General features: G+C 37.8%; 1 protein-coding gene across 8 annotated transcripts in view; it reads right to left on the bottom strand.

Annotated features, from left to right (window-relative positions):
• Nucleotides 1–3489: 3489 nt before the first annotated feature.
• SLC9B2 (solute carrier family 9 member B2) overlaps nt 3490–25347 on the bottom strand; it is a 64173-nt gene continuing 42315 nt past the window's right edge. For 5 of the 8 annotated variants that reach the window (XM_070791132.1, XM_019962365.2, XM_019962363.2 and 2 more), the window contains 3 exons: nt 14234–14342; nt 11019–11155; nt 3490–8278 (listed from right to left, as the gene is read on the bottom strand). In XM_070791132.1, the coding sequence (XP_070647233.1) occupies nt 8060–8278; nt 11019–11155; nt 14234–14342 (465 nt within the window). In that variant the 3' untranslated portion in view covers nt 3490–8059. The remainder of the gene's footprint in view (nt 8279–11018; nt 11156–14233; nt 14343–25347) is intronic. The other 3 variants (XM_070791133.1, XR_011567096.1, XM_070791135.1) reach the window with 3 other exon arrangements.

Raw genomic sequence — 25347 nt, 5'->3', positions numbered from 1 at the left:
TGGTCCACACCGTCAAAGGGTTTGGCATAGTCGATAAAGCAGAAATAGATGTTTTTCTGGAACTCTCTTGCTTTTTCGATGATCCAGTGGATGTTGGCAATTTGATCTCTGGTTCCTCTGCCTTTTCTAAAACCAGCTTGAACATCTGGAAGTTCACAGTTCACGTATTGCTGAAGCCTGGCTTGGAGAATTTTGAGCATTACCTTACTAGCGTGTGAGATGAGTGCAATTGTGCGGTAGTTTGAGCATTCTTTGGCATTGCCTTTCTTTGGGATTGGAATGAAAACTGACCTTTTCCAGTCCTGTGGTCACTGCTGAGTTTTCCAAATTTGCTGGCATATTGAGTGCAGCACTTTCACAGCATCATCTTTCAGGATTTGAAAGAGCTCAACTGGAATTCCATCACCTCCACTAGCTTTTTTCGTAGTGATGCTTTCTAAGGCCCACTTGACTTCACATTCCAGGATGTCTGACTCTAGGTCAGTGATCACACCATTGTGATTATCTGGATCATGAAGATCTTTTTTGTACAGTTCTTCTATGTATTCTTGCCATCTCTTCTTAATATCTTCTGCTTCTGTTAGGTCCATACCATTTCTGTCCTTTATAGAGCCCATCTTTGCATGAAATGTTCCCTTGGTATCTCTGATTTTCTTGAAGAGATCTCTAGTCTTTCCCATTCTGTTGTTTTCCTCTATTTCTTTGCATTGATCGCTGAGGAAGGCTTTCTTATCTCTTCTTGCTATTCTTGGAAACTCTGCATTCAGATGTTGATATCTTTCCTTTTCTCCTTTGCTTTTTGCTTCTCTTCTTTTCACAGCTATTTGTAAGGCCTCCCCAGACAGCCATTTTGCCTTTTTTGCATTTCTTTTCCTTGGGGATGGTCTTGATCCCTGTCTCCTGTACAATGTCACAAACCTCAGTCCATAGTTCATCAGGCACTCTTTCTACCAGATCTGGGCCCTTAAATCTATTTCTCACTTCCACTGTATAATCATAAGGAATTTGATTTAGGTCATACCTGAATGGTCCAGTAGTTTTCCCTACTTTCTTCAATTTCAGTCTGAATTTGGCAATAAGGAGTTCATGGTCTGAGCCACAGTCAGCTCCTGGTCTTGTTTTTGCTGACTGTATAGAGCTTCTTCATCTTTGGCTGCAAAGAATATAATCAATCTGATTTCGGTGTTGACCATCTGGTGATGTCCATGTACAGAGTCTTCTCTTGTGTTGTTGGAAGATGGTGTTTGTTATGACCAGTGCATTTTCTTGGCAAAACTCTATTAGTCTTTGCCCTGCTTCATTCCGTATTCCAAGGCCAAATTTGCCTGTTACTCCAGGTGTATCTTGACTTCCTACTTTTGCATTCCAGTCCCCTATAATGAAAAGGACATCTTTTTTGGGTGTTAGTTCTAAAAGGTCTTGTAGGTCTTCATAGAACCGTTCAACTTCAGCTTCTTCAGCGTTACTGGTTGGGGCATAGACTTGGATTACTGTGATATTGAATGGTTTGCCTTGGAAATGAACAGAGATCATTCTGTCGTTTTTGAGATTGCATCCAAGTACTGCATTTCGGACTCTTTTGTTGACCATGATGGCCACTCCATTTCTTCTGAGGGATTCCTGCCCGCAGTAGTAGATATAATGGTCATCTGAGTTAAATTCACCCACTCCAGTCCATTTTAGTTCACTGATTCCTAGAATGTCGACATTCACTCTTGCCATCTCTTGTTGGAACAGAGCTTAGTACAAAGTAAACATTCAATATCCTATTATCAGTGTAAAACCTTTGCTTTGTCTCCTCGCCCCGCCCCCGCCGCCCCCCCCCCCCCCCACCGCACCGTGAAATCTTATGTGGAAACCTTCATATGAAACAAATAGAAGCAGAACTGCTCTTGAAGATGGGCCCAGAAAGTTTGGGTTCTCAGTGCCAAAGGTGGTCTTAAAGTTCCCTCTCTGGAATCCCCAAGCTTCCTACAACATAGACAAAGACAAATTACAGAAAGTCCAAACTTCTTAGAAAGACAAACTCACCTTTCCTTTTTTCTCCCTCTTTGATACTCCAAACGACTTTTTCTCCTGCACACACACACAAATTCCTTTTTGCCTCCATGTTTTTTCTTAAGTCATTCAGTTTATGGGGAGTGTTCCTTTACCCCTTTTCTTATTTATCATTTAAGATTTTATTCAAATCACAACTCTTTCTTGGATGACTAAGAAATTCTTGTATTGTAACCCCTTCCTACCTTCAGCATGGTATAGGTAGCTCATTTTCTGTTTTCTGAAAGTCAGAAAATAAGGACTGAAAGTCATTTTCTTCCTTGTTTTATAAGAGTAGACAAGGTCCTTTGTGATTTATAGGGTTAAGGAAATGCTTTGTTCTCATGGTAGGAAAGGAAAAAGCAAGGAGACTCCCAGGGTTACTGGGATGAAGACCAAACGGTTAAGCTGGGAAGAAGGATCTTTTAGAGGAGCCTGCTTGCCTCCAAGACACTGCTCTAAGCCTCACGTGCCATGGACTGCTGGAGTTCAAGTGCTTTAGGGTTTACTGAAGGAAAATGGGAGGCATATCAACAAATAGAGTTTTGAAATTCTCACCAGGTCAGAGGATTCAGGCTGTATTTAATTTTAGTCAACTAAAGCACGTGATATCACTTGCTCCCAAAATGGTAGGAAGCAGTTCCCATCTGTTACACAAAACTACATAGATTATTCATATAGAAATATATTCTGAAAAGTTTCAAAAGTAATGTCCTTCATTTACTTAAAGACTATATAATAAAAATTTAATAATAATCACTTAAAAATACCTAAAGAAACATCTGAAGCCTTTTTGGTAAGAAAAAAAAATCAAGGATAATTTAAAAATAGTTAAATTGGTTATATTTGCAACAATGTCATCAAAAGCAAAACAAAAAACAAAAAACCTTTTGAGGAACAAAGAGAACCTTAATCATGATAGCAGTATTCCCTAAGTTTGATATGAAAGTAGTTTCAAAAAATCTTCTATATAAATAGTTCTGTACTTCTGAAAGCACTTCAATAAAAATAGAAATTTGGCCAATGACCAGTTTGGTATGATTTAAGCGCCAACTTTCTTTTCCAGTCTTACTTCTCACTACTTCTCTTTATCAACCTTAAGTGTCAGTCATTTATTGTACCCCTGGCTTTACTGTTTTCACACTTCACTAATATACCAACCCTCTACCTAGCTGTTCCTTTCTTTGCCTTACTCCCTAATATAAACTCATCAATCCAAATCATGTCCACTCTTCTAGATCCAGTTCACATATCACCTTTAAGAAGTTTTCTTCACTGAGAACAGTTTTGAATCGTTCATTTGGATTACAGCTATTTGTACACATCTTACTTCCTTGAAAGCTTTCTGAAGGCAAGTATTAGAGTCAGTCTCCTACTAGAATTCAAGTTCCATCTTGAATATATTCTTCATCACTGTGTTCCCCAGGACCTAGCAAAACTGGCACACAGTAGGAAAGTTACAAGTGTATTTTGAGTGAATGAATGGATTTTAGAACATAAACTCCGTAAAGGCAGGGATTTGTCTGTTTTATTCATTGCAAAATTAATATTTGAATATTACAGGGTGAATAAGTAATTTTTGGAAGGCTTAGCATTCATTATATACAACAAAAAATTTTCAATCTATATATCTTCACAGAAGTCAAATATATTTATATTGCCTTTCACCCAACGAATTCAGTGGATGAGGTATCATTCTGAAAATAAGACATCCCCCAGACCGCAAAAGTAAAATTTAAAAGAATCAAAATAAAATGGGTGTTTGCATTAACAGTAGTTTCATTTTCTTTCTTGTGCTTTTCTGCCTTCTAGATTTTCTGCAATGGAAATGTATTATTTTGTAATCAGACAAAATAATCATTACTATTTTTAAAGAATGTAATGGGTGAGATCATTTGCAAACACATGACTGAGGACATTTTGAGAACACTCAAGTCCAGTCCATGTTATATGAAGTTAATACCAGAAAGGAAAACATGGGAAGGCGAAAATAACTTAAAAAGCAGACACCTAATCAGTCTGCCTAAAGAGAAATTAACACTTCTCAGAGGAGAGGTTGACAGCACCCACCTTAGGAAAAAAAGGGTGTTGAAGAGAGCAAGTTTACAGTGTTTGCTTGGCGCTGTCCTTGAAAGTATTAAGCCCTTGATGTGTACTGAATTCTGTCCCCCAACTAAATTCATAAGCTGAAGCCATAACCCCTCAACGTGATGGTGTTTGGACAGGGAGAATCTGAGAGGTAATTATATTAGATTAAGTCATGAGGCTAGAGCCTTCATGGTGGGATTAGTGACTTTATTAGAGGAGACAACAGAGAGCTTGCATATTCTCCTCCATTCCCATCCCCTCACAACCCCACTCCTTCCACCACCCCGTGAGAACCCAGTGAGAAGGAGGCTATTAGCACACCAGGAAGAGAGCTCTCATCAGAGCCTGATCGTTGCTGGCAACTCTCACATTTGACTTCCAGCCTCAGAACTGTGAGAAGATAATTACTGGTTGTTTAAGTCACTCAGTCTATGGTATTTTGTTGTAGTAGCCCGAGCAGCTTAGATGCACTAAGTGGACTAAAATCTAAACTGTTATGCGGCAGGTAGGTTTCTGATACTGAAAGAGAATCTCCTCACTGATTCAGTTCATTACAATTTACTAAATGCCCACCCTGCTCCATACCCTGTAAAAATTGCTGAGGTTTCAAAGATGACCAAGATAAGGCTCCCACCCCTCAAGGGTTAATTTAATAGGCAACAAACCCAGAAACAAACTGAAAAAAGGACTACAAGTACTCTGATAGAAGTATGTATATGATACACCTTTCTTTCAGTCACCCAGAGGTTAGAGCAATGGTTTCTATCTGTGGTGGGGTGGGGTAAGTTTGATTGGCTTGAGTCAGCATTCTGTATCAAGTTAACTCTGAGTTTACCAACCAAGAAAAGAGCTGTGGTTTACTTTGTGGTGACAAAACAAACCTGAGACTTCACAGTGAGTCCTGCAGAGACCAACACCGCACAGAGAAAGTGGAAGTGTTAGTCATTCAGTCCTGTCCAACTATTTGTGACTGCATGGACTGTAGCCTGCCAGGCCCCTCTATCCATGGGGATTCTCCAGGCAAGAATACTGGAGTGGGCCATTTCCTATTCCAGGGAATCTTCCTGACCCAGGGATGGAACCTGGGTCTCCTGCATTGCAGGAAGATTCTTCACTGAGCTGCCAGGGAAGCCCACTGGACAGAGAGCCACAGAGATTTGGTTGGTGGCTGCTCACCGAGGAGGGGTAGGTAAAAAGTCACCACATGCTCTGAAAATGGCATAGGCTATGGGCAGTCACTTTTGGGGATTTTCAACTATTTCTACACTCTGAATTTCCATTTCTAATTCTTTCTTGGGGCCTTGAATATTTACAACAACATTCTTATTTGCTTATACTAACTGTATTTTGTATTAGTATTGAAAGCCTGTTATGTTACATGGAGAAGAGTTACTGGTGAACATGGGAACCTGCACTAACTGCAGCACCCTTGGGTCTCCCATGCCTTTTGCTAAGTCCTAATTATCCCCACATCCTAGCCGAGGTCCTACTTTCTCTGGAGGCTGTGCCTAAAGTGCTGCTGCTGCTGCTAAGTCGCATCAGTCGTGTCCGACTCTGTGCGACCCCATAGAAGGCAGCCCAACAGGCTCCTCTGTCCCTGGGATTCTCCAGGCAAGAACGCTGGAGTGGGCGCCTAAAGTGCACCTCCCCCTGATTTATGGGTTACTCCTGCTATGAGCTCCCTGGCACCCCTGTACTCTCTGCATCATGGCACTTATCACACTGTTTTGCAACTTCTTGTTTAATGGTCGCTATCCTCAATCAGACTGTCAGATCCTTAAAGATGGTAACAACATTAGTCTTTATGATGTGCCTGGGCCACCAAAGGCTTTAGTAAATATTTGTTGGGTGACTCTAGTTTCAGAGCCTGTGAAAGCAGAGGACCAGATGAGCATTAAGTTTATGGTGCTACAACCAAGGCGCATCTGGCCAAGGAAGTTCACCTCTCTGAACTTTGGTATAAACTAGTCTGGTCCATGTTGAGAACATAAACACTAAGGGAATACAGTCCTATAGAGGAACCAGAGTCAGGCTGACGTAAAAACGAAAACTCTCTGGCTTCCTATTATGTTAGATTAATAAAAATTAAGCTGGTTTAGAACAGCTTGAAAGTCATGATGGGAAGGGTTGGAAGAGTAGTCTGAAGGGTGAATGTACCCTATACTCACTTCTGTCAGAGTACTTATAGCCCTTTTTACAGATTGTTCATATGTTTGTCTCTATTAAATCAGAACCTTAGGTAGTCTAATGACAACATTATCTAAACATGATTATTCTAACAACTAGGCAGGAGCTGACCTAGAGTACAGGAACTTAACAAGTGATACAAAAAAGCAGAAATGGTCAGTTGATTAAGTGGGATAAAATGAGACTTCTGAGGTAAGACTTTCTTATCTTCTCTACTGGCATGTCACAATTCCTGAAATTCTTGCCATGGAAGTCATTCTTTTGGTTAAAGTTACATCTTTAGATAGTCCTTGTTAACCTGCAAGGATATGCTACTAGGTGATGGTAACACCCAACATGATAGTACTTCTGGCTCTCAAATCTGGTCTTTCCATTTCCCGGGAATGTGAATGCTTAGTGAGAGATAATACTTTTTAGCTGGGTGGGTGTGATTATCACCAACAGAATGTAAGAGGAGAGATGTATCTGCTGCCACATCACTTCCTTAAAAATAAATTGCTTGTCTTGGGCTTCCTTTTTTTTCCTTCTTCCTGAAGACTAGAAAGGGGACTTTTGTCCTAAGCTAGGGCACAGCAGAGTCTCAGGATGGAAGGACATGGGTCTCTGAATAAACCTCATGAGCAGAGTAACCCTGTCAACTGGTTTTGTAAGAGGAAAATAAATTTTTCTATTTAAGTATTTAATTTTTCATTTCTTCATTATAGCAGCTTATCTTACCCTGATTAATATGGTATTCATGAGGCTGACATAGATTTAAAAATTAGCTATCTCTTACCTAGAGAACAGGAAGAGCCTGAAAATGGGGGTCACAAAAAACAAAGGGCTAGGTCAGGACACTGATTAGGTAGAAGGAAACTCGGATGAGCCACTGAAATGGGGGGCTCTGTGAAGCTAACTATGGGGATAGGATTTAGTCTTTGACACATGGACAGGTGCAAGAGAAAGAACCAATTAAAATATTTTGTGTACTTTTAAAAATTTTTGGTGGGAACAATCAGAAATACTACTTCATAGAAAGACAAGTAAGAGAGGTAGAAATGGAAAAGAGGCAGATTAAGAAGGAAGGTAGAAATGGATGAAGGATTGTGTTATGGTATTTAAAAACAAAAAGAAAAAAGGGCCCAAAACAATTCAAGGCATGAAAGGTTAGGTGACCATGAATTATGAAATTGTGATGGTAACACTAAGTCAGAGCAAGCTGTTGGCTAGCAAAACAGGACACTGAAATTAAATTGTGGTAGTACACTTAAGTATCGTGTGCTCAGTCACTTTGGTCCATGCAACCCCTGGAACGTAATTTGCCAGGCTCCTCTGTCCATGGGATTTCCCAGGGAAGAATACTGGAGTAGCTTGCCATGTCCTCCTCCAGGGGATCTTCCCGACCCAGGGATCAAATCTGTGATTCCTACATCTACTGTGTTGTAGGCAGATTCTTTACCGCTGAGCCACCAGGGAAGCCCAAAGTATACATGTCCCTATACAAGCTAAGAGATAATGATGAATAGTTATTTGAAGAAAAAGAAATAAGGAAGGGAGCAGGTTGCAGACGTAGAACATTACCACCGTCCCGGTAATAGCTAAAAATGCTGTTTTTTTAAAAAAAGCCACACTCTGGTTCTATTAATTTACACTTAAACACTAAATATGTCAATATCCATCCGGATAAAACTAGTCTCTGCTAGTTGACAAAAGCAGGCACTGACAGCATGCTTCTGAGGGCTGTATTCAGCATTCTCTCTTTTCACCTCTAAACTTGTATAGACGTCTCTCCTTGATCTTCTTCATCTTTATTTTGTTCAGCTTTCTGGAGAAGTCTGGGGCCGAGCAAACCAATAAGTAGGCTTCCAACTGGGGCTGTGATGATGATGGACAAAAATGCCACTGTCAACACATCCATTCCATATCCTTCTAACTGTTTCTCTCCATGTGATCTTGCTGTGTCCAAAGCCACAGATCCTATTGCAGCCTAAGAAAGGTTAAAGGTAAAGTTGGAAGCATTATAAGACAAGCACATAGAAAAAAGGTGAATTATATTATCATTTGCAAAAACAAATGTCTTATTCTTTTGCTCAATTATGAAAGTTCTCCTAGTCCTCTTTCAAAATGTACTGCAGTTGACTTTAATGATCTGAAAGCTCTCCCTGCCCTTGCCAAGGGAAAGAAGGATGATTCATATGTACCTATTTGAATAAGGCAAACTTACAAAAATATCAGGCAGATATATTTCAAAACACCAGGCAAATACAGACTTAGGATATTAATTAACCATAACAAGAATATACTAAATTCCTCCTGAATAAAGATGAAAGTTACTGGTCATCTCATTCTTTCATCTTTAGGGATTTGGAATTAAGAAAGGATAAGATGAAAAAATGCAGTGATATTTATTGGAAGATAGTGAAGTTTTAAACGAAAAAACGTAAGAATATTGCTTCAGAGCCTAAACTAATTGTTAAACATTAAGAAACTTGAAAGTGGTAGGCACCTTTGAAACTTGAAGTTGATCTCATTAGGAATTTGATTAATTTTTTGCCTTAGGAATTGGTGAAATGTTTTATTTAAAATTTATCTATTGGGAGGTATTATGAAAAATCTTTTAGAGACAAAATGCAATATTATCAGTGCCACAAGGGAAAAATACATTAATCAACCTGGTTATCCCCTTATTTCACAGAACACAACAATGTTGATCTCCAGGACAACACAACAGAAGAGAAAATATCAGTGTGGATGAGACACAGCGGCAGAGACTACTAATTGCCCATGATATCTGAATGCCCCTTTAGCCTTCTATAATAGAAGTGGCTGAGTTTTAGCTGGTCACATTGCTGTTCAAATGAGACTTCTTTTTTTCAGTCTTCTTTGCAAATAGTTGTAGCTATATATCTAAGTTTTGGCCACTGACAGGTGAGCGAAAGTGATAAATGCTTCTTTTTTTAATTGTTCCCTGAAAAGAAATGGACCTTACTATTTCCCCCTTGCCATTGGATGGAAATGGTGAAAGCTGGACTCATGGATGAAAGGCACAAGAACAGCAGTTACCTTGCCAGCTCTGGAATGGGCATTCTTGACCACTGGTTAGAAAGACATAAAAAGTCTCTCATTTAGTCCCTGCGTTTGAGGGCTCTTTGCTATGGTATATCACCTTGTGCCAGAACTAATTCAACATTTCATGAATGCTCAGCAAGAACTGCACACATTACAATACACATTTCCCTTTCAGTTCTCTGTTGTATGTGTAAATGTGTATGTGTGTGTGTGTTGAGAGGGTTTGTATGTTTACTACCATACATTAAATGAGATGTCATTTAAAGTATACTTCTTATGGGTCATAGACAAAAATAGTTTAAAGAACACTAACATGGAAAAAATATATGAGAAAGTCTTGTTTCTTGTGCAGTGGCAAAAGAAGAAAAAGGGAAATTCTATACAATAATTGTTTGAGAACATGCGTTATTCAAGACATCCTAGATAATTTCTCCTTAGTTTAAAACTTGTTTTCAGAGCGGGAAAGTGCCATCCTTCAAATTTTAACTTTAGAAACAAATCTTTCATACCAAAGCAACTAGAATGATTTTTTTTTCTACATGCTAAAGTTACCAGAGGCAGTGTGGAGGCGGGAGACACAGTTAAAAGGAGAAACTACTTTTAGAGGGAGAAACTACTCTAAACTCTCTAAACTCCTATCACTGTTAAAAGGAAAAACTACTGTTAGAGGGAGAAACTACTCTACGTACCGTACTGTATTAACTTCATAGCATTCTTAGCCATTATGTTTATGTCTCAGACGCCTATGAATGTATAATTGAAAGAAAAACTTCTCTGGAATAATGCCCTAACCCTGCAGCCACACAAAATCTGACATACTGTTCCAGAGCAGCATACGTATCTCTCAAAGCTTCCTAAATTAACATCTGATTTTCGTTTCATGAAACAAGAAATTTATACACTTAAATAATCACAAAATAATCAAGGATGAAACAAGTAACTCTCATTTCTTGTAATTAGTTGGAGAATATACAATACTGTCAGGGATATGTTACATTTGCAACAAACGATGATCTGTACAGTTCTAATTTAATTAGCAATTACAGGTATGCTACCAAATACCTGGCAAATCCTTCTAAGCACCTATTGGTTAGTGCCTTGTTCATTGGAGTGCACAAATTGTGGGTCATATGATTGTTTGTCAGGAGGTTCAGCTGGTTTGAAAATTTTAAATATCAACTAATAATCGAGGAAATAAAGCATGTTCTGAGTTATTTCTCAATAAATCTTTCTCCATTATATATAAAGACTGTAGTCAAGCATAACTGATCATCAATCATATAGTCACATACATTTCAATACTAAGATGGGCTATGCTATTTATTGAAATGAAGAGAGTGAATAACTATCTCTGGGTTATTTAGAGAGCTCTGCCTGATAAAATTTCAAACTCTTCCTTCCTGCTATGTACTACTACTTTCTAGTAGTATAGGGATTTATTGGATTTTTAGTTGTACTCTGGTGGTCTAAAGAAATTTAAATGAGCTGTCATACTTAATGAATCAATAAACCAAGAATAAAACTTTTAAAGAGTAAATCAGTATAAAATCTTATCATAAATCAAACTTCATATACTTATTTTCACCAAATTTGAACAAGCTCTCTTATTAAAAATTTCAAGATATCATATAGAAATAGGAATTAAAATCCATCATTACCTGGACTGTGGCCTTTGGAAGCCATGCAAAAGAAATAAATATCTTTTCCTTAATGTTAAAACCAGCAAAACACACCATCAGATATGTGACCAAAATTCGTATTAATACTGCAATGCCCAGGGTGGCAACACAAAGACCTGTAAGAAATACTCAGTTTTCAGACATAAGGAAATACTGAGGGGAAGAAAAAAACCCTGAATCTCGTGGTTACTGATTCAAAATTCTTTCAACAGAAGCCTAAACACATTCAAAAAATTAAAAAAATAAAATGGCAAGGCATAATTTATTAAAACATCAATATTTAGGATCAATCAGACCACTTGTTTAAAAGAAGGTATTTCCCCCTGATTTTTTAGTAAAATGTGAAAGATTTATTTAGACCTGAAGAGAAACCAGAGTATTCCCCTAAAATAAAAACAGAAATTAAACATATTTAAATTTTTACAGAGGAGATTTGAACGTTATTTTATGCTTTATAGCAAGAACAACACTTTCTTTCATGTGTTTATTTTAAAAGAATTTATACAATAATAATTATACATGGCAGGATTTGAACTAGGTACTAGTACACAGAAATGTAAATACACAGACTCTGCTTCTATGAACATCAAAGACAGAAACATAAACAACTAATTAACATACTATAAGGCAAATACAGTTTAAACATACTGGTAAGGGGGCATAGGAGAAGAAAACATTAATGTTTTTAACAAAGTGGTTGAGAAGTCTTTACAGAACACGAAGAGGTGATATTCAAAATATTTATGAGCCATTATGAATGCAATGAGCCAATCAGAACAGAGCTGGCTGGGCACTGACCAATCAGAACAGACATCAGCACTTTACATCTATTTCATCATACTGGTGTGTATACTGACAGCCTATTAGCCCTTGTTGTCATATATAGCTACTTCATTCAACCAGCATTTAGAATTCTTTGCTGGTAAAGTTAAGTTCATCCTGATGTGCAAAATAAGGGATTGTGACTTGGCCATTGCAGGCTACTGGACCTGAGAAAGCCACAGCTAAAGTGACTGCTAACTAACAGGGTTAATATTTTAAAAAGTAACATTGGTTGAGTATTTACTCTGTGCCAGGTTCCACAGTCAGCTTTAAGTGCACTACTTTACTAAATCCTTACAAGCTGTGGGGTAATTAGGCTCATTTTACAGTTGAAAACAATGAAGTTCAAAAAGGAACAGAAAATTGAGAACAATTTTTTCAAGTTGAAAAGGCTTGTAAAAGGGAAAGACATTGCAGGAAGCTCTAATGTAAATCTGCAATAAAGTTTTTTTTTTTTTTTTTTTTTTAACAGATAAAAGTTTTGTAGCTTTTTGTTGGAGGATATTCTCTCAGGTTGGTATATTTTCAAAGGTATTTGTTGCTGAAATACAAGGTACAAAAGAGATAATACCATTCCCAGGAGGGAACATTGAAGGTTTGGGGAGAAGATGATGAGGAAGATTGAGACATATTGAGTTTAAAGTTTTGTGGGGCTTACAAGTGGTGATGTCCAAGAAAGCACTGGATATACAAATTTAGAGATAAAGATTTTGGAATTACATAGTTTATAATCAAAGTCACTGTGCAGATAAGCTCGGGAAAGTGATAAAGAGTGAGAAGCATAGGAGCAGCAATTAAGCCATATATACTGTAAAGACTCAAAGGGCACTAGAAAATACAAAGTTTCAAACTTCAATGTGAAAGTGTTTTAAAGAGGTTAATAGCATCAAATGCTGATATGAGATCAAGAAAAACAAAGACTCATAAGTATTCAGTGGACTTAATAACATAAATCCACTGGTAAGAGCAGGGTTGGCTGTGTGTTAGGGCAGAAGCTAGACTTAAATGCACTGAGGAAGAGAAAGAGAACTGAAATGGAAAAGTGGAATATAGGTACCCTTTTGGAAAAGTTTGAAAAGAGGAAGAGAGAGAGAGAATGGTAGGTGAGGAGAGCAGTGAAAGGAGAAAGGATGTATATACATATATATATGTACACATATCCTTTATAAATATATGTGTGTACTTATTTAAATTTTGATTGTGATAAAACATACTTAACAAAAATCACCATCTTAATCATTTAAAAACTTACAGTTCAGTAAGCATCAAGTTAAACATTCATGTTTTTGTGCAACAAATATCTAGAATGTTTTCATCTTGTAAAACTGAAACTCTGTACCCATTAGACAACAAATTCCCATCTCCCCATTTCCAAGATCCCTGGCATCATTCTACTCTACATTTCTATGAATTTTACTCATATAAATAAAATCATACAGTATTTGTCTTTTTATGATTGGCTTATTTTATTTAGTGTAATGTCCTCTAGGTCCATCCATGCTATAGCATGAATCAGAATCAGGGATGATATTATTTCAAGATAAGAGAGATTAAAATCCATTTAACTTCTGAAGAGGAGGAAACTGTGACAAGTCTACTTGAAAATGTATGAAAAAATGGGAAGAATCTATGCATGAGATTCAGAAAGAGGTGGCAGGGAACAGCAGCCCCTGCATGGATGGAAAAACAATGTGATGCAAGGAAAGGAGGAAATAATGAGTATATGTGCATAAATTAATTTTTAAATAAAGTGCTATGAATTAAGAGAGTTTTAACATGATGGCTAGCAAATGTGTGGGCTTCCCTTGTAGCTCAGTTGGTAAAGAATCTGTCTGCAATGCAGGAGACTCAGCTTCGATTCCTTCGTAGGGAATCCCTGGAGAAGGAAACGGCAACCCACTCTAGTATTCTTGCCTGGAGAACACCACAGACAGAGGAGCCTGGCAGGCTATAGTCCATAGAGTTACAAGAGTCAGACACGACTGAGCGACTAACCACCACAGCAAATGTGTGAATGAATAAAAGAATGAATGAACAAACATTTCTATTCTATGGGTACATATTACTACATATTATAGGACTCACTAGTTATCTTTAAGATTCTGGCTCTTGACCAGGGCAAGGCTACATGACCATTTTTACCCTTGGGAAAACAGACCTGCATTTTACTGATGGTAGTCAGCAGTGTCACTTTGCTTTACAAGGAACAGTATTAAAGGTGTAAAATTTACTGTCTTAGATTGACAAACATTATTTTCTAACCAACTACTCCAATAACAGGAATCAGTGGACACATACCTACTAAGGATATTTCAACTGAATATAGATAGAAAGAGTTGATTTTAGCAAAAGTAGTACTTTGAAATTCTTACCTATAGTTTCTGGTCTGAGAGCTGTAATTAACACCTCTGCTCCAATCAGTCCAAAGAGAAGGGGCTGAAAGATGTCCCAGGCAACTGCTATAACTTTTTCAACATCTGTCTAAAAGAAACACACACACACACACACACACACAGATTTTCATTATATGAATTCAGAAGTTCTAAGAACTTTACTAATTTGAAATTTGAGTCAGTTTGACCTGTGACAATCTTTACCTCTGTATTATCTATAAATCAGTTAGTTCAAAGGCAACAAAAAATTGCACAAAGACAGTTCTAATACAATTAAGATATTATGTGAGATGCTTTAGTGTTGGTTTATACATAAGAATGAATTATAGAATCTTACAAAGTAATCTTAGGACTTCTGCTTCTGAATACACAATCTGTGTATGTGCATATCTTATAATCAGTATTATTATATTAATTATACTCATTTCATTTAATAGTTTAAAATTTTGTTAATTTTTACTTAACAATATGATTTAAAGGCTTAATATTTGTGCATATATCTAGATACTCACCTCATAATTGCTGCATAGTAATCTGTGGTATGGAAATACCATAGATTATTCAATAATTTCTTTATTTATAGGTCTTTGTTTCCAATTTTACCTTTATAAAAAAATGTTTATGGTTATTTCAAATTATGCACAAAAGCACAATCCAGGTATAACAAAGTGCTGTGCCAGTTATTAATTTATTGCTATTTAGCTCCTAATCTGCCATTCCTTGTTTCTCTGCAGAAAATGGAGCTGGGCCCTTTAAATAGTTCTCCTTTTCCAGCTGGTACCATATTTAAAAAAAGCAAAATGGCTGTCTGGGGAGGCCTTACAAATGCTGTGAAAAGAAGAGAAGCTAAAAGCAAAGGAGAAAAGGAAAGATATAAACATCTGAATGCAGAGTTCCAAAGAATAGCAAGTAGAGATAAGAAAGCCTTCCTCAGCGATCAATGCAAAGAAATAGAGGAAAACAACAGAATGGGAAAGACTAGAGATCTCTTCAAGAAAATCAGAGATACCAAGGGAACATTTCATACAAAGATGGGCTCTATAAAGGACAGAAATGGTATGGACCTAACAGAAGCAGAAGATATTAAGAAGAGGTGGCAAGAATACATAGAAGAACTGTACAAAAAAGATCTTCACGACCAAGATAATCAGGATAGTGTGATCACTGACCTAGAGTCAGACATCCTGGAATGTGAAGTCAAGTGGGCCTTAGAAAGCATCACTACGAAAAAAGCTAGTGGAGGTGATGGAATTCCAGTTGAGCTATTTCAAATCCTGAAAGATGATGCTGTGAAAGTGCTGCACTCAATATGCCAGCAAATTTGGAAAACTCAGCAGTGGCCACAGGACTGGAAAAGGTCAGTTTTCATTCTAATCCCAAAGAAAGGCAATGCCAAAGAATGCTCAAACTACTGCACAATTGCACTCATCTCACACGCTAGTAAAGTAATGCTCAAAATTCTTCAAGCCAGGCTTCAGCAATACGTGAACTGTGAACTTCCTGATGTTCAAGCTGGTTTTAGAAAAGGCAGAGGAACCAGAGATCAAATTACCAACAACTGCTGGATCATCGAAAAAGCAAGAGAATTCCAGAAAAACATCTATTTCTGCTTTATTGACTATGCCAAAGCCTTTGACTGTGTGGATAACAACAAACTGTGGAAAATTCTGAAAGAGATGGGAATACCAGACCACCTGACCTGCCTCTTGAGAAACCTATATGCAGTCAGGAAGCAACAGTTAGAACTGGACATGGAACAACAGACTGGTTCCAAATAGGAAAAGGAGTATGTCAAGGCTGTATATTGTCACCCTGCTTATTTAACTTATATGCAGAGTACATCATGAGAAATGCTGGGCTAGAAGAAGCACAAGCTGGAATCAAGATTGCCGGGAGAAATATCAATAACCTCAGATATGCAGATGACACCACCCATACGGCAGAAAGTGAAGAGGAACTAAAGAGTCTCTTGATGAAAGTGAAAGAGGAGAGTGAAAAAGTTGGCTTAAAGCTCAACATTCAGAAAACGAAGATCATGCCATCTGATCCCATCACTTCATGGGAAATAGATGGAGAAACAGTGGAAACAGTGTCAGACTTTATTTTTTTGGGCTCCAAAATCACTGCAGATGGTGATTGCAGCCATGAAATTAAAAGACGCTTACTCCTTGGAAGGAAAGTTATGACCAACCTAGACAGCATATTCAAAAGCAGAGACATTACTTTGCCAACAAAGGTCTGTCTAGTTGAGGCTATGGTTTTTCCAGTAGTCATGTATGGATGTGAGAGTTGGACTGTGAAGACAGCTGAGCACCGAAGAATTGATGCTTTTGAACTGTGGTGTTGGAGAAGACTCTTGAGAGTCCTTTGGACTGCAAGGAGATCCAACCAGTCCATTCTAAAGGAGATCAGCCCTGGGATTCCTTTTGAAGGAATGATGCTAAAGCTGAAACTCCAGTACTTTGGCCACCTCATGCGAAGTGTTGACTCATTGGAAAAGACTCTGATGCTGGGAGGGCTTGGGGGCAGGAAGAGAAGGGGTTGACAGAGGATGAGATGGCTGGATGGCATCACTGACTCGATGGACATGAGTTTGAGTGAACTCCAGGAGTTGGTGATGGACAGGGAGGCCTGGCATGCTGCAATTCATGGGGTCGCAAAGAGTCAGATACGATTGAGCGACTGAACTGAACTGAACTGAACCATAATAAATTAAAAGATGCTTACTCCTTGGAAGGAAAGTTATGACCAACCTAGAGAGCATATTCAAAAGCAGAGACATTACTTTGCCAACAAAGGTCCGTCTAGTCAAGGCTATGGTTTTTCCAGTAGTCATGTATGGATGTGAGAGTTGGACTGTGAAGCTGAGTGCCGAAGAATTGATGCTTTTGAAAAGTGGTGTTGGAGAAGACTCTTGAGAGTCCCTTGGACTGCAAGGAGATCCAACCAGTCCATTCTGAAGGAGATCAGCCCTGGGTGTTCTTTGGAAGGAATGATGCTCAAGCTGAAACTCCAGTAATTTGGCCACCTCATGCGAAGAGTTGACTCATTGGAAAAGACTCTGATGCTGGGACGGATTGGGGGCAGAAGGAGAAGGGGACGACAGAGGATGAGATGGCTGGATGGCATCACTGACTCAATGGACATGAGTTTGGGTGGACTACAGGAGTTGGTGATGGACAGGGAGGCCTGGCGTGCTGCGATTCATGGGGTTGCAAAGAGTCAGACACGACTGAGAACTGAACTGAACTGAACTATATTAAATATTGTCAGTAGGAAGGCTGAAAGCTATTACAAGAGAAGGTGCCCTTCCTGGTTTCTGTGGATCCTCCTGGCAAGATCTTCCAGTACAGGACTCCTGCAGCCCGGGTGTCTTCTCCAGTACCAGGCTCCTGCAGTGCATGGGGCTGGCAGCTTCCCTCAGGCTATTTCTAGGGTGGTTTCATTGCCACCTCCCATGGGCAATATACCTTTCCATGTACCCTGATGGGTGGATTTCCTTTGAGTTCGGAGAGCAGATTTCTAGTAAATTTTGTAGGCAGGGTGCCATGGTGATTTCTCTGTCACCTAGTGACCAAGGCTCTGACAAGGTTTGGATTCTCAGCACTGAGGTTGGGAGTATTGAGGTGCGAGGGAGAGGCAGAAGGGTATGCTTTATTTCCACCCTAGAAGTTTATAGCTGCTATTCCTCAATGGCTCACCAGGTAAAGAGTTCCCCTGCAATGCAGGAGACACAGGAGATGTGGGTTCAATCCCTGGGTTGGGAAGATCCCTTGGAGAAGGAAAAGGCAATCCACTCCAGTATTCTTGCCTGGGAAATCCCATGGACAGAGGAGCCTGGTGGGCTACAGTGCATGGGGTTGCAAAGAGTCATATACAACTGAGTATATAAGAACAGCACATATGCCTATATTTTTAGGGGTCTCTTTACATCTTACAAGCCAACCCCTTGTTAACTGATCCCCAGGATGGTTAATAATAAACTTCCCTATTCCAGTTACTATGTTGGTTGATATGAGCATAACTTTATAAAACTTAATTGAAACATCCTCACACAATTGACCATGTAAAACTAAAGTGTCTATGGCAAGGTAAACCATAAAAAAAATAGTGATAAACCAAGAGAAAATAACTGTACTATGTGTAATAGATAAGGAAAAATACCCAATCACTAAGAAAAAGAGAGACCCTAGTAGAAAAATGGGCAATACAAATACACAAGTAGTCACACAAGAAACACAAATGGCCTCAAAGCATGACACTGAAACTCAGTAATCAGAGAAACACAGGTTGAAACAGTATACCATATTTTGGGGGAGGGCATAACCACATTGGGAAAAAAACTACAATGTAAAATATTTGTAAGATTGTAAGCACACTCTTGGACTAATTGGTAGGAGAGCAAACTGACAGTGGTTTTTTTTTTTTTTTTTTGGAAGGCAATTTAGCAGTGCCCATTACAGCACCTAAGAATTTAGGTTTAACAGACTTTTTTCAATCAACATTATGAATCTATATTTTTGGTCCACAGTTTTACCCTTAAAATTACATGTTTTTAAGGATTTGCCCTTCTATATCTGTATGGAACTCTGACAGAGGATTACATTGCTTCTCTATTTTCTTCATTATTATTTCTGAAATGTTTATTAGGGTGAAGATTCTATTTTCTCTTAGCATATGTGAGAGGGTCAGTTGATTTATGTATCCAGTTCTATTCCTATATCATGGGAAAAAAAAGTTATGCTTCCATATCGTAAGGAATCAGATGAGGATTTAGGTTCAAATTCTGCCACCCATTAACTGCAAGTCACTTGCCTTAGCCCTGATTTTTCTCATCTGTAAAGTAGAGGTTTATATTAAAAGACATCCAAGATCCTTTATCATTTAATGACAATTTCTAGTTCCGCCAAAAAATGTCCAGTTGCCAACATTCCACATATCTTTAAATTTTACTTTTGAATTTAATTCTTAGAGTATATCATAGCTAAACCTCAGACTTTAGTTGATACTTAGTTGTAAAGAACAAAATTTAACTCTATTAATCTTAGTTTTACTTAGGCTTTTGTTGACAGGACTAAATTGCTTAAGGAAAGTCCTCAAAAATATTTCAATATTTTATATATTCAGAACTCCAATGAGAGCAGAAGTCCTAAAGAGTTTTCCCTATCAAATTACTCTTATTTCTAAACTGTAGGCAAAGGCCATGCTTTGCTTTTTGATTATAACACTTTAGAACTAACTGGATATGGGCTCCATCAGATATGGGCTTATATATTATGAAATTTAAAAAAGGGAGAAGAGTCACAATGTAGCTTTTTTGTGTGTGGCTTTTTCATAATTTCAAAACCAAAATGTTTATTTATAAAAGAGAATCAAGCCACAGAAATAAGATACCTATAAAAGAAGATGAGCTAGGGAATTCCCTGGCAGTCCAGTGACTGAGACTCTGAACTTTCCTTGCCAAGAGCACTGGTTCAATCCCTGGTTGGGGAAATAAGATCCCACAAGCTGCATAGTGCAGTCAAAAAAAAAAAAGAAGAGCCCAAAGGAAAGAAGATTGTGTTGTCCATTAAAAGTTAAGGCCACTTTATACATCTCTATGTACCAATGCTAAGAATCTTCAAAAATATAAATCACTTTCAAGGATGGACAAAAAGGAGAAAGTTAAGAGAAATGAAAGTTTCATCACGGGTTAAATGTCTATTTAAGTGGATACCTCTCTTCTTAGAAGAATAATTCAATATTCAGAACATTCAAAATAAAACAGAAAACAAACCCCCATAACTATAAAGGTCATCAAGAAGCACTGAATTTGAAAACAGATGGAAAAAAATAGGTGATAGAGGCTTAAAAAAGGTGAGTGCAGTTGAATAAAATACAACAGACGGCAAGATGAATGATTAAATGGAAAACCAAGAGTAAAGTAAGAAGTAACATCAGAAACTATAGGCACAAGTGAATTTTATAAAATACTTTAGATTTTCAAAGTTTAACTCAACTACATTATTGCTATAGTGCTATTGAGTTTACAAATGCTTCATTTCCATTTCCCCATAAAACAGCCACAATTCTTTAGATGTTATTAGTTTCTTCATATTGCAGTTGGGAAAATTGAGTATTAGAGAAGATAGGTGACCTTTGGGTGATTATGCAGCTCAAGAGTCATAGAACCAGGATCGGAATCAAGGTCTCTGTTAAATTAAAATTTATGTTCTTTTTATAATGCTGTGCTGCTCTGGAGAGTGCCTGCCACATAACTGAGTCAGTGAAGGTTCGTTTTCCTTTCTTTAGGGAAACAGTTTGGCGTATTCAAATGGTGTGTTCTCATCCTCGCTCTGCCACTTACTGGCTTTGTGACATTAGGCACTGTATCCAGTATTTCTAAGTCTTGGCATCCTCATTTGTAAAATGGTCTGATATCTACTTTTCAAGGTTATAGTAGAGAATAAATGTATGTAAAACTTCACTTGGAAAGAAATCTTTAAGGAAAAAATAATACTTTGGAGGAAAGGTCCTAGTAACAGATTTGTAGATCTGATCACATAAAAGTATATCTTTGTGTTAAAAAATGAACGATATAAAAAAGCACAAAAAGCTAACTTCATATATATAGATGTGTGTATATGTGTATATATATCTTATAGGTCAATAATCAATGCATTAAACTTTAGAAGATAATGCATAAAAGACTTAGCAAAGAAAAATAAAAAATACAAGGGGCAAAGTATATGAAAAAATATGCTTTTGAACTGTGATGTTGGCGAATACTCTTGAGAGTCCCTTGGACCACAAGGAGATTAAACCAGTCAATCCTAAAAAGGAAATCAATCCTGAATATTAGTTGGAAGGACTGATGCTGAAGCTACAATACTTTGGCATCTGATGCAAAAAGCCGACTCATTAGAAAAGACCATGATGCCGGGAAAGATTGAAGGCAGGAGGAGAAGGGGATGACAGAAGACGAGATGGTTGGATGGTATGACTGACTCAATGAACATGAGTTTAAGCAAGCTACCAGAGATGGTGAAGGACAGGGAAGCCTGGCATGCTGCAGTCCATGCAGTTGCAAAGAGTCGGACATGACTGAGTGACTGAACAATAACAATTAATCAAAGAAACATAAAATAAAACAAGATACCACTTTTTACCTGTCAGCATGGCTAAAGGTTAAAAACAATAATCTTCTAAGCCAGTGGCTCACAAAATGTGGGGCTTCCTTAGTAGCTCAGTTGGTAAAGAATCTGCCTGCAATGCAGGAGACCTCAGTTCGATTCCTGGGTTGGGAAGATATGATTAAGAAGGGATAGGCTACCCACTCCAATATTCTTGGGCTTCCCTTGTGGTTCAACTGGTAAAGAATCCACCTGCAATGTGGGAGACCTGGGTTTAATCCCTGGGTTGGGAAGATCACCTGGAGAAGGGATTCCCTGGAAAAGGGAAAGGCTACCCATTCAAGTACTCTGGCCTGGAGAATTCCATGGACTGTAATGGGGTTGCAAAGAGTCAGACACGACTGCGTGAAATGTGGTCCCATTTGTGGTCACATTCACAAAATGTGGTCCCAAATTAGCACTATCAGTATCACCTGGAGACTTATTAGAAGTCAAATTGTAAAGCCTCACTGTAACTAAGTCAGAGATTTGAGGGCGGGGCCCAGAAATCTATCCCAGGAAGACTTCCAGGTGATTCTGAGGCATGCTTAAGTCTGTGAAACTATTCTAAGCTGATGAGGGTGTCTCATATATTACCGGTGGAAGAGTAAATGCATACTCTGTTTGCCATACTCTGGAAAGCTTTTTGGTAATGTGTGTCAAAAGCCTCAACTCATTCATATTATTTGATCCCCAAATTTCACTGTTAGGAATCTGCCCTAAGGAAATGATCAGAAACAGAATTCTAGCATAATTAAAAATAGCAGAGATGGGAAATAACCTAAATATTTAACTGTAAGGTAATTGTTTCAGAAAAATTATGGGGCATCTCTACGTGTGTGTGTATGAATGAGTATGTGCACTGTGGTTTGTGTGTGTGTGTGTGTATAAAGGGATATACATAGGAGAGTAAACAGAGGTATATATGAAAAACAAGGTACCTAGTTCTTTCACTGGGTTGTGGATTAACATTGATTTTATGTAGTCAACCAGGTTGCAGGCAATTCAGGCAAAGTTATGACACATGCATTCAAACAGATGCTCCGTTTTGGTTTATATATAACCAAATACATAAATGGTTATAAAGTGGTTCTATCTAACTCACATTCTATTTTGGAAAACAGTGTAACTGACACAGCAAAATCTGCCTTTCCCTCTTGGTCTTCTGTGCCCATAGCTAGTGGTCACTTAGAGTAGGGATCAGTGTCCCCCTTGATTTCCCTGCTGCTAAAACTATTGCTCTATTCCAAATGATGTGGCTCTTTGTTTTTCAAAATCCTATCACTTATGAAGTGAGAGATTTAATTTTAATCACAAAGTTTAGAAGGATGTTTTTAATATATTTGATACGTGTCTCAATTTGACTCAAATAGGTGTCAAAATATAAAAATGTGCCCTGTGCAATGATGCTGTAGGTGTATAATCAGGTACAAGTTGCTCTGGAGTCAAACCCGAGCTTAAACACCAGTGCCACTTTTAAATTTTGTGACTTTGACATGTTTTTTTTTCTTTTAAGTTCTTCTGATTTACAATCTCTATAAAATTGAAATGGTAATACTTTTTCAAAGTTTCTTTTGTGAAAATAAGTGAGGATATTCAGTGCCTAGTATAACGGCTTACAGAATGACAATAACGGTCATTAGTTCCTTTCCCTCTTTTTACCAATGACAGTTTAATATAATGAGTTGGTTCTAACTTTTGAAAAATTTTGAAGAGGTGACAGTAGAAACCATTTTCCTATAAAATTCAACGTGTATCATCAGACTCTAAATTCTATGTAATCTGCTGCAACCCAGATTGTATGTGTTTTATGTGTGTTTAAATAAATACATTAAATACACATGTGTATACATACACACAAATATAGCAGATCCAAGACTGACTGACTTGATTTGAAATGGTTGAATCTGCAGTGTAAAATGTGGATCAGCCATGGTTAGGAACTGAAATTTAGCATAAGAGAGAAAAGGACTTGATGTACAAAAATCCCGGTATAGAGCACTTGGGGGATGGGAGGGGACGGGTTGGTGAGACAGTCAGATTGGTAAATTGATTAAATGCTCCTAACCCTGTAATTTTGTGCGTAGAGCACACTATGCTGTGGAAATAACTGTTCTTAGATTTTCATTGTAACTGGACTGTTCAGGTTGCCCAGAGGGAAAGAACATTCCTAATTCTAATAAAATAAACTTTTATTTTGTTTTTCCATTAGTTACTTATGTTTATTTTTATATTAAGAAAAAGACATTGGTGGCCTAAGAGTCACCTATATTATGTGCCTTATTCACTGTTCCTACTTAACATAAAATGTCAAGATTTGGTTCAGTTTCTTTCCAGGGAACTCTGAATGAGACTCTCCCCAACAGTAAACTTGGTTAATGAAAAAAAAAAATTCAATGTGAAGAAACTTACTATAAGCATATTTGAAAATCTTCCTATTAAATAAATGAAAGGAAATAAGCTAAAATATTTCAGTAGTTTACACCACTGTTGGCCTTAGGTAGAGAAATTGTAAACGATTTTTTTCTTTCCTTTGCTTTCTGACTTTAATGTGTTATTTTCCAAAATGAACGCTTTCACACTCAGAAACAAAATTAATATTATTTTATATATAAACATTATAATAAAATTAAATTATATATTTTAAATATTGAATTTTAATATAAAATAAGTTTTATAATTTAGTATGAAATAGTAGTTTCATACTCAGAAATAAAATTATTCTCTTTACTAATTTGTTTTTTAACACTGAGTAAAAGTTACCATTAAGAAGTTAAGGCGATGTTTGACAGAAAGCAACAAAATTCTGTAAAGCAATTATGCTTCAATTAAAAAATAAATAAATTAAAAATAAAAAAAGAAGTTAAGGGACAGAGTCCAGTCTCAGTCACTATTTGGCTGCAACTCACAAGCAACTCCAAGTTAGAATGACCCAGCTGAACCTGTGGTGTTGGAGAAGACTCTTGAGAGTCCCTTGGACTGCAAGGAGATCCAACCAGTCCATCCTAAAGGAAATTGGTCCTGAATATTCACTGGAAGGACTGATGCTGAAGCTGAAACTCCAATACTTGGCCACCTGATGTGAAGAACTGACTCATTGGAAAAGACCCTGATGCTGGCAAAGATTGAAGGCAGGAGGAGAAGGGGACGACAGAGGATGAGATGGTTGGATGGTATCACCGACTCGATGGACGTGAGTTTGAGCAAGCTCCGAGAGTTGATGATGGACAGGGAAGCCTGGCGTACTGCAGTCCATGGGGTTGTAAAGAGTCAGACATGACTGAGCGACTGAGCTGAACTGAACTGACATGTATCTAATTTCTTCATTAAACTGAATAGCATATGATCCTGTCAAGGTTAAATCTACAAAAATGTATCTTAAAATGAATAAATAGCAATCATCTAATTTCCATAATACATATTAATAAAATGAATGACTGTATACTTATGGATGTTTATGGAGTTTATGGTGGCTCAGATGGTAAAGTGCCTGCTTGCCATGCAGGAGACCTGGGTTAGATCCCTGGGTCGGGAGGATCCCCTGGAGAAGGGGATGGCACTCCAGTACTCTTGCCTGGAGAATCCCATGGACAGAGGAACCTGGTGGGCTACAATCCACAGGGTCGCAAAGAGTCAGACATGACTGAACGACTAACACTTTTACTTTCATACTCATAGCTGATTCACATTGTACAGCAGAAACTAATATAACATTGTAAAGCAATTATCTTCCAATTTGTAAAAAAAGTTCTATCAAAGGACTAAAAAAAGAAAACGAATAATCTTAATGATCTTGAAAATGGGAAAAAAAAAACCAAAGTAATCTTTTTTTTTTTTAACCTTTTGCCTGTGCTGCACAGCATGTGAGATCTAGTGTCCTGACCATGGATTGAACCTTCACCCACTGAATTGGCAGTGTGGAGTCTTAACCACTGGACCACC

Source organism: Bos indicus, chromosome 6 (genome assembly GCF_029378745.1).
Source record: "Bos indicus isolate NIAB-ARS_2022 breed Sahiwal x Tharparkar chromosome 6, NIAB-ARS_B.indTharparkar_mat_pri_1.0, whole genome shotgun sequence".
In the NCBI taxonomy this organism is placed as follows: domain Eukaryota; kingdom Metazoa; phylum Chordata; class Mammalia; order Artiodactyla; family Bovidae; genus Bos; species Bos indicus.
The sequence above is the reverse complement of the archived record's forward strand: the minus strand, read 5'-3'. Positions and strand labels throughout refer to the sequence as shown.